At 37.3% G+C, this 8,771-nt stretch overlaps 2 protein-coding genes across 6 annotated transcripts in view; both read left to right on the top strand.

Moving 5' to 3' along the window:
- Positions 1-2,620: 2,620 nt before the first annotated feature.
- Positions 2,621-8,771, top strand: part of LOC106323223 (disease resistance protein TAO1-like) — a 93,774-nt gene continuing 87,623 nt past the window's right edge. The window contains exons 1-8 of one of the 5 annotated variants that reach the window (XM_013761372.1): positions 2,621-3,208; positions 3,302-4,409; positions 4,491-4,775; positions 4,880-7,105; positions 7,267-7,286; positions 7,507-7,643; positions 7,714-7,806; positions 7,859-8,200. In XM_013761372.1, the coding sequence (XP_013616826.1) occupies positions 2,655-3,208; positions 3,302-4,409; positions 4,491-4,775; positions 4,880-7,105; positions 7,267-7,286; positions 7,507-7,643; positions 7,714-7,806; positions 7,859-7,983 (4,548 nt within the window). In that variant the 5' untranslated portion in view covers positions 2,621-2,654 and the 3' untranslated portion in view covers positions 7,984-8,200. Of the gene's footprint in view, positions 3,209-3,301; positions 4,410-4,490; positions 4,776-4,879; positions 7,106-7,187; positions 7,287-7,506; positions 7,644-7,713; positions 8,201-8,771 lie in introns of those variants that run through there. The other 4 variants (XR_001266662.1, XR_001266661.1, XR_001266664.1 and 1 more) reach the window with 4 other exon arrangements.
- LOC106323262 (disease resistance protein TAO1-like) overlaps positions 8,626-8,771 on the top strand; it is a 1,594-nt gene continuing 1,448 nt past the window's right edge. The window contains exon 1 of the mRNA XM_013761414.1: positions 8,626-8,680. Within this exon, the coding sequence (XP_013616868.1) occupies positions 8,626-8,680 (55 nt within the window). The remainder of the gene's footprint in view (positions 8,681-8,771) is intronic.

The raw sequence follows: 8,771 nt of genomic DNA, 5'->3' as shown, positions 1-8,771 counted from the left end.
ATATATATATATATATATACTCAGTTATCTTTTATAAAATGAAAAAAATTATATCAAATTTTACTATTTTATAGTTATATCTATCATTTTAAAATAAAACATTGTATTTAACTAAATATGATAAAATTATTTGAAACTGATAAATTAATATAATATGTTGGTAGAACGGGTTAACATTAGTAAATTAGATAATTCATGTATAAAATTAACTTATCTTAAACTTTATATATATATATAGTTATTATATTAAATGAATAAACATAAAAAAATATTGATAAAGAAAATTTAGCGCTTTTAATTACGGATCATGATCATAATAATGGAATAAAAAATACTTTTAAAATATATATAATAAAAAATACCAAATATATGTGATGATTTGAAATAATCAATTAACTTACAGCATGAAAGCTATCAAATTGTTATATTTAAAATAATTATATATAAACATTTAAATATATAAATAACTTTAAAAATATATTCTAATTATGTAAAATATATATATAAACATAAAAATTAATACCCGCACGGTTGTGCGGGTCTAAATCTAGTTAGTCTTAAATTTGATAACCACATTATATAAATCACATTCAATACTAATTCTAAAATACAGAATTTAAAGATATTAATTGACTCAGAATTTTTGTAAAAATCGTAAATTATAAAACCCTAGCTAGTATAAACCCAAAATTTAGACCCATACTGGTATACCTGGCTCAAATAATTTTTTTTTGTCAACTCAAATAAATTTTCTTAGATTTGTATTTCTAATTATTCCTTCCGTATATGCCAAATGCATTTATTTTGGTAAATCTTTTAACACCATCTTGTAGTTATGTGAAATACTCGTGCTCGTGCTCTGAGCCTCTGACATTATGTGTTCTCAGATTTCTTGGCTTAACAGTTGGTACATTTCTTGTATTTGTTTTTATCTTTATAGGTAATAAGTGATATATCGTTCAAATACATGCAGAATAGGCTTGTAAGGCTTGTTTGCGTCTTCATTCAGAGTTTAATTCGTAACAACATCATTGACGGTTGTCGGTATGTAACTGTTCTCATCTGTGTGTTTGTTTTGACTGATTGCTATCAGATTTAGAAATCTATGTTATGATGAGATGAATGTTTTTGGTAAATGGAAACAGTGAAGGATCTATTTATAGAAGTTCAAGCATTCTGCATTGACTTTTCACGGATAAGAGAAGCAGCTGGTCTCTTCAGCTCTTGAAAACATTGGAATGAATAAAATTGACTCTTTTCTTCTTTTCCTTGTCAACATCTCCGTCTCCATTTTGTTTCATTTTTACACATGTATTACTATTTTCCGAGTTCTTGTGTAGCTAAAAGAAATTACTTTTAGAATCCATGACAACTCGGTTTTTATAGAGTTTTGTGTTCTTGACAAAAGACTATCGTATATTTTACTGTTTTAATGTTTAATGCTATGTTATTTCAATGTCCTCAGATGTATGGGATTTGCATAGTTGGGTCAATCCTTAGGTAGTTAGGTTAATTACTGAGAATCAGCATTTGAATACTAGGAGGTCGTGGCTTGATGATATAATTTGATCAAACATCTGAAACCGGTGATCTTGTCTGAAAATATTTGTTGCGAGCTGATATATCTCTGTCTACCTTTTTTAGGTCTAGTGTAGATTCAATAGAGAATTGTGGTCTCGACTCTATGACGTAACTACTTACATGGGTTTCAGACTTTTATTGATATGGGAAATCACGCAGCCTCAACAGAAAACAATGCTCTGTCAAGGAAAATATTGGTTAGTTTTGAGTGTGTGCGCATACTTGCCATTACCTCGGTTTTAAATGGCCGAATGTCACCGCAATTCTAAGAACGTTCTTCAAATAAAACTGTTAACTAAACTTGAAACTCGTTTTCTCAATCCAAACTATTGATTGAACTCTGAGTCTTTAGTGACAAGTGGTGATGATTCTTGTCAAATGTCATAGCTATATTCAGATTCTTGTCAAAGTTCAGTCTATAATTTAGATTGAGAAAACAGAGTTTAACCTCCTCAATACATTTCCATGTCTTCCAGATACAATAGAATGGTTGAGTTTCAGCAGGACAGAGATCCATGTTAATGAAATGAAGCAAAGAAGCATCGGTGCTGGGATTTCTAGGCTGGAACATATCAAAACACTAGATTTCTTGGGGTGCAAGAATGTTGGGAATTTTCCTGAAGATTTCTCTATCATCTCTCTGGTTCGGACATAATCTGGGGATGAAAATGAGAAGCATCCAAAATGCTGATCTTCCTCGACCATTTTATTTCAGGAATAGTTATATTGGCACAATCCCGGATTGCATCACACGTCACTAATTAATAAGCTGCCCTTCCGGAATTCATCAGGACCTGTCTCTAACAATATAGAGAATCATTGCATTTGGATCGATGAACTAAGATTGGGGGAAGAATGGCATGATGACGATGACGATGATGAATGATGAACAGTGAGTGAATAGAGTTCGATTATTTTTTTCAAGTTGGACCCCATCTTCTAGGCTTGTGGTCCAGTTTACGCGTGAATACAAATTATTTCTTAGACTTTTAATCTCCACTTGAAAAGTCAAGTCTTTGCCTTGTATCCTTATCTGTTTACGCGTCCTTACTCTTTTACGTGGGATATGATTTATGAGCCACACTCATAGAAAGCCTCTTTTTCTTATCTCTTCTTCAGATCTGAAAAGCTTAGTGATCGTCTTGATCTTGCTGATGTTATCCATGGCTTCTTCTTCATCTCTGTCTCGCAGTTGGTTGTATCAAGTCTTTCTGAGCTTCCGTGGTGTAGACGTGCGCAAAGGCTTTCTTAGTCACGTTCGGAAAGGGCTCGAAAGCAAAGGAATCATAGCTTTTGTTGATGACGAGATGGAGCGAGGCGAATCTGTCGGTCCCCTGCTTGTAGGAGCGATCAGACAATCAAGGGTTGCTATTGTCTTGCTCTCCAGTAACTACGCTTCTTCAAGCTGGTGTCTGGATGAGTTAGTGGAGATCATGAAGTGCAGAGATGAGTATAAAAAACCAGTGCTGCCCATTTTCTACAAAGTGGATCCATCTGATGTTAGGAAACAGAAAGGAGATTTTGGAAAAGTCTTTGATGAAACCTGTTTGGGAAAAACAGAAGAGGTGAAAGAGACATGGAGGAAAGCTTTGAAGGATGTCGCGGGTATAGCTGGTTATGACAACTGGTTAGTTCACTTTTACTTCCACTTCCACTTCCTTATTATGTGTAGCTAATTTCGATGATATCTGTTTTAATGAATAGCCTTTGTTTCTGTTAGTGACAGTGAAGCTGATTTGATCAACAAAGTTGCCTCAGATGTCACGGCTGTGTTGGGTTTTACACCATCAAAAGACTTTGATAACTTTGTTGGCATCGAACGTCGAATCATAGATATAAAATCGAAGTTCATCCTACAATCGGAACAAGTTAAGATGATTGTGCTTGTGGGTCCTGCCGGGATTGGGAAGACGACCACTGCCAGAGTTTTATACAACCAACTCTCTCCTGGTTTTCCATTCAGCACGTTTTTGGAGAATATCAGAGGAAATTATGAGAAGCCTTGTGGTAACGACTATTCGCTGAAGTTGCGTTTTCATCAAAATTTGTTGTCTCAACTACTCAACCAAAAGGATATTGTGGTTGGTCACTTAGGAGTGGCTCAAAATATGCTGAGTGACAAAAAGGTGTTGGCTGTTCTTGATGAAGTGGATAACTTGTGGCAACTCCAGGAAATGGCAAAGCAGCGCAAATGGGTTGGTCCGGGAAGTATTATTATCATTACAACCGAAGATATAAAGCTTCCCAAGGCACTTGGACTTGGGACCGGTCATATCTACAAGATGGAATTTCCAACTAGCTATGAGTCTCTTCAGATCTTTTGCCAATATGCTTTCGATCAGAACTCTCCATATCATGGTTTTGAAGAGCTTGCTAGGGAAGTTACCTGGCTTGCTGGTAATCTTCCTCTAGGTCTGAGAGTTATGGGATCGTATCTACGAGGAATGTCCAAGGAGTACTGGATAAAGGCACTACCAAGGCTCAGGTCTAGCCTTAACACAGAAATTGAATCAACTCTAAGATTTAGCTATGACGCCTTAAGTGATAAAGATAAAGCTCTTTTCCTGCATATTGCATGTTTCTTTTCTCGTGTGTACTGCAAAGTTGATAGCGTTAAGAGGTATCTTGAAAAAAGTGGTTTGGACGTCGACCATGGGCTTGATGTCTTAGCCCATAAATCTCTTATATCTATAGATTACAGTGGATACGTAAAGATGCATAGTTTACTGCAACAATTGGGTAGAGAAATTGTCAAGAAACAGTCTTTGAAAGAGCGACAGTTCTTGATGGATGCCAAGGAGATTTCTGATTTACTTGAAGAAAATACTGTAAGTATTTATTCTTACATCTGTAGTCCCCTTTTTTCAGGCTGAGATTTATTAGTTCTTTTGTAAAATAATGTATTCTAGGTTAATGGAGAAGTTCTGGGAATAATGTTGGATGCTTCAAATCAGAGCGAGGAAGTCCATATAAGTAAAAGCGCTTTCGAAGGGATGAATAGTCTCCAGTTTCTAACAGTCTACTCTGATAAATTATGCATACCCGAAGGCCTCATCTGTCTTCCCGAAAAACTCAGATTGCTACGTTGGAACTCCTGTAAATTGAGATTTTGGCCTTCCAAGTTCTCTGCCGAGTTTCTTGTCAAACTTATCATGCCAAATAGCAAGTTTGAGAAGCTTTGGGAGGGAATAAAAGTAAGAATATCCAGCAATTCTTTTCTCATGTTTTGTATTTCATGTAAAGCGCTATTAGTTATTTTTCTAAAACTTGTCTTTCTTCTTCTTTTTCCTTGGTATAGCCTCTCCATTGCCTCAAGCTGATGGATTTGCGTAACTCTTGGTATCTGAAAGAGATTCCAGATCTCTCAAATGCAACGAGTCTTGAGGAATTAGATCTCCATGGCTGCACAAGTTTGTTAGAGATCACAAGCTCTATTGGCAATGCCACCAAGCTTAAAAAATGCGATCTTAGCGATTGTTTGCTTTTGAAGGAGCTCCCCTCTTCTATCAGTAGGTTAATCAATCTCAAGGAATTAGACCTCTGTGGTTGCGAGAGTTTAAAAGCACTCAGTGTTTTCTCGAGTTTGGAAAAACTCAGTGGTTGTTCGAGTTTGAAAGAACTCAGTCTGACCCATACTGCGATAGAGGAAGTGCCATTATCAATGAGCACTTGGTCTTGTCTTTATAAATTGAATATGTCAGAATGTAGAAACCTCAAGGAGTTCCCTAATGTTCCAGACAGCATTGTAGAGTTGGTGTTGTGCAAGACAAGGATAGAAGAGGTTCCTTCATGGATCGGGAATCTGTTTCGTCTCCGTAAACTAATTATGTATGGATGCAAGAAGCTGAAAACTATATCTCCAAACATTTCCAAGTTGGATAATCTTGAGTTTCTTGGTCTACGTAAAGATGGCGAATATGAGTATGATGATGAATTTGTCGGAGAATCTGGTTTAAAATTATTTGAAGCAGTTATTAAGTGGGGACCTGACTTGAATCACAGTTGGAAATTACGATCAGACTTCAGAGTTCACCATATTTTACCGATATGTCTACCCAAGAAGGCTTTTACATCTCCAGTGTCATTATGTTTACGTTGTGTTGGTTTGAAGACTATTCCAGATTGCATCAGACGTCTCTCTGGACTAAGTAAGCTTGTCATCACAATGTGCAGAAAGCTCCGAGCACTTCCACAGCTTCCAGATTCCCTTATATCTATTAATGCACACGGTTGTGAATCCTTGGAGAGTATAGACTCCTCCTCTTTTCAAAATCCAGATATTTGCCTAAACTTTTATGGCTGTTTCTACCTGAATCAAAAAGCCAGAAAGATCATCGAGACATCAGCTTGCAAATATGCGCTCTTACCTGGTAGAAAAGTGCCTGCACATTTCACTCATCGAGCTACTTCAGATTCCCTAACGATCAATTTGACTCCAACACCTCTGCCTTCATCCATCAGATTCAAAGCTTGCATCTTGCTGCCAAGACACTCTCGTTTGGGTACTGTGTCTTGTAGTGTCAGCGGTAAACAGAATGACCTCACTGTGGAATATGGATCAAACCAGCTCCATCATATGCCATATATCAATGAACCTGAAGTCCATCTGTATATATTTGAAGATTCTTTTAGTCTAAACCAGGATTACCCTGAAACTGAAGAAACCACTTTCAGAAAGCTTTCTTTTGTGTTCAGACTCCATGATGAAAACGTGAAGATCAAAGGCTGCGGTGTACAACTTTTGGAAGTCCCTCATTGTATTACTGATGAAAACGCAGATAATTGTAATGATGATAATAATGATGGTGATGGTGATGCTGGTGATGGTGATGAAACTGATGATGATGGTGAAGAACAAGAATACGAAAGTGATGCTTATGACAGAAGATTTGACTATTCCCACCCAAATCAAAAATGGAAAAATCTCATCCGGACATCAGATTGCGAATCCGCGCTTGTAGAGGGTGTAGAAGTGCCTGCAGACTTCACTCACCAAGCTACTTCAGGTTCCCTAACGATTAATATAACTCCAAGGTCTCTTCCTTCATCCGTCAGATTCAAAGCTTGCATCTTGCTGTCAAGAGACAAAATTAATCTCGAGGATTACTATGGTAACGATAATGAAGACGGTGTGCCTTTTAACTATGATGACGATGAGGATGAGGATGATGAAGAGGATGAGAATTTATTGATGCGTGTGTCTTGTAGCTTCATGGGGGAGCAGAATGGCCTCACTGTCTCATATGGATCAAACAAGCACGATATGCCTTATCTATATCGATATGAAGACTATCTGTATACATTCGAAGATTCTTTCTGTCTAGACCAGTATTTCCCTGAAGCCACTTTCAGCAGTCTTATGTTTCAGTTCGAAGTCTGTTATAAGATCTGGAAAATAAAAGCCTGCGGTGTACAACTTTTGAGGGATGAAGAAAATGCAGATGATGATGATGGTAAAAAAGAATCCAAAAGTGTTCCTGAAGGCAGCAAAGAGTCTGAAGTTGTCATTTCTCATGTGGAAGAGGTGATTGATTCTCATTGTTCATCTATTTGATTTGTGTCCCTTATGTTTACCAATAAAAGACTAAAATCAGTTGTTCTCTCAGGCTCCCCTGCGACCAACACATGGAGTTGCGCAAAGAACTTCATGGTTAAGTTGCTGTGGTTTGTTTGACGTGATGACAGGATCCAGTAGATAACCTCAGGTAACCTCCCCAACTTCTTTCTTTTATGTGCTTCATTTGTCTTCCTATGATTCTTAGCTCATGTATGTGATCTACTTAAAACCGAGTAATAGAGTATATCATATGAAAAGCATTTTGTTGATCAATGGCACTGTTAAGTAAGCTGCGAGTAAAAAAAAGAGAATTAGCCTAAATCCTGATTTCCTTGTGGATGACTTTGTTGACCCTCCTCTTTTGTTAGGAAACAGAAAGGAGATTTTGGAAAAGTCTTTGATGAAACCTGTGTGGGAAAAACAGAAGAGGTGAAGCAAGCATGGAGGCAAGCTTTGAAAGATGTCGCTGGTATAGCTGGTTACCACTCTAGCAACTGGTTAGTTCATTTTTACTTTTACTTCCACTTCCTTATTATGTGTAGCTAATTTCTATGATATCTGTTTTAATGTATAACCTTTGTTTCTGTCGTTAGTGACGGCTGTGCTGGGTTTTACACCATCAAAAGTTAGCTATTGCAGGCTTTTGAAGGAGCTACCCTCTTCTATGGGTAGGTAACAATGACGCTGGCTTTTATGATGCTGGGATCGACACAAACATAGAAGCGAAAAATGAAACTGAAGAAGGAGAAGAATCTGGAAGTGATGAGGACGCAGGCACAAAGGAGCATGAAACCAAAGAGGTTAAGCCTCGTCTAAGTAAGTGGAAGTTGTGCTGTTTTAGGTAATGGTGCTCGAGTTTATATGTATGCTCTCGCATACCATCATGAGCGAACCTGTAGCCATAACTTCTAGGCCGGTTTGACATCGCCAAGAAACTGAGTGATTGTGTGTGTTTTGTACGGAAACAGATTATGTGCTCATATTCATAGATTGTGTATACAAACGTATGTGTGCCTTTCTTCTATTTTTTTTGCAAATACAGTGACTGATCGATCGAATTTTCTTGCACTGAAGAAGCAGATTCTTGGTATTTATGTTGATTATTTGCTCTTTTGGTTCTTTTTCATTTTCTTCAGACCTGTGAAAAGAGATTATATCAGACAGTGGCTCATGTATAAACAGACATGTCCCAAAACCAAAGAAGTCCTCTCTCACTGTTTGATGACACCGAACAGTTTGATCGATGAGTTGGTTAGGAAATGTTGTCGAGCCAACACATATGATTGGTCAAAACCATCTGATGAAATGATATCTTGCATATTTGCATTGTTTTGTCCATTCATTCATAAACATTTTCATCATAGAGATTATGATTTAGACATGTTTAGGTTGCATTTTGCATACATAAGTCTTTATCAGGTATTGGAGTACCACATGGAGTTCTCGGAGACATTTGGGTGTGTTTGGAGCTCGAAAGAGGTGTAAAGATGATCATTGAACGAGCAGAGCGTTGGGAGCGACGTCCCGGAGCGACACCAGCAAGTCGCTCTGACCTGCCTTATCAGAGCGACCTTACCAGAGAGACAATCTTGGATCTATTGAGAAATACACAAAAACTCTCTTGAGAAGTTCA

This window comes from Brassica oleracea, chromosome C2 (assembly GCF_000695525.1).
Source record: "Brassica oleracea var. oleracea cultivar TO1000 chromosome C2, BOL, whole genome shotgun sequence".
In the NCBI taxonomy this organism is placed as follows: Eukaryota; Viridiplantae; Streptophyta; class Magnoliopsida; order Brassicales; family Brassicaceae; genus Brassica; species Brassica oleracea.
The sequence above is the reverse complement of the archived record's forward strand: the minus strand, read 5'-3'. Positions and strand labels throughout refer to the sequence as shown.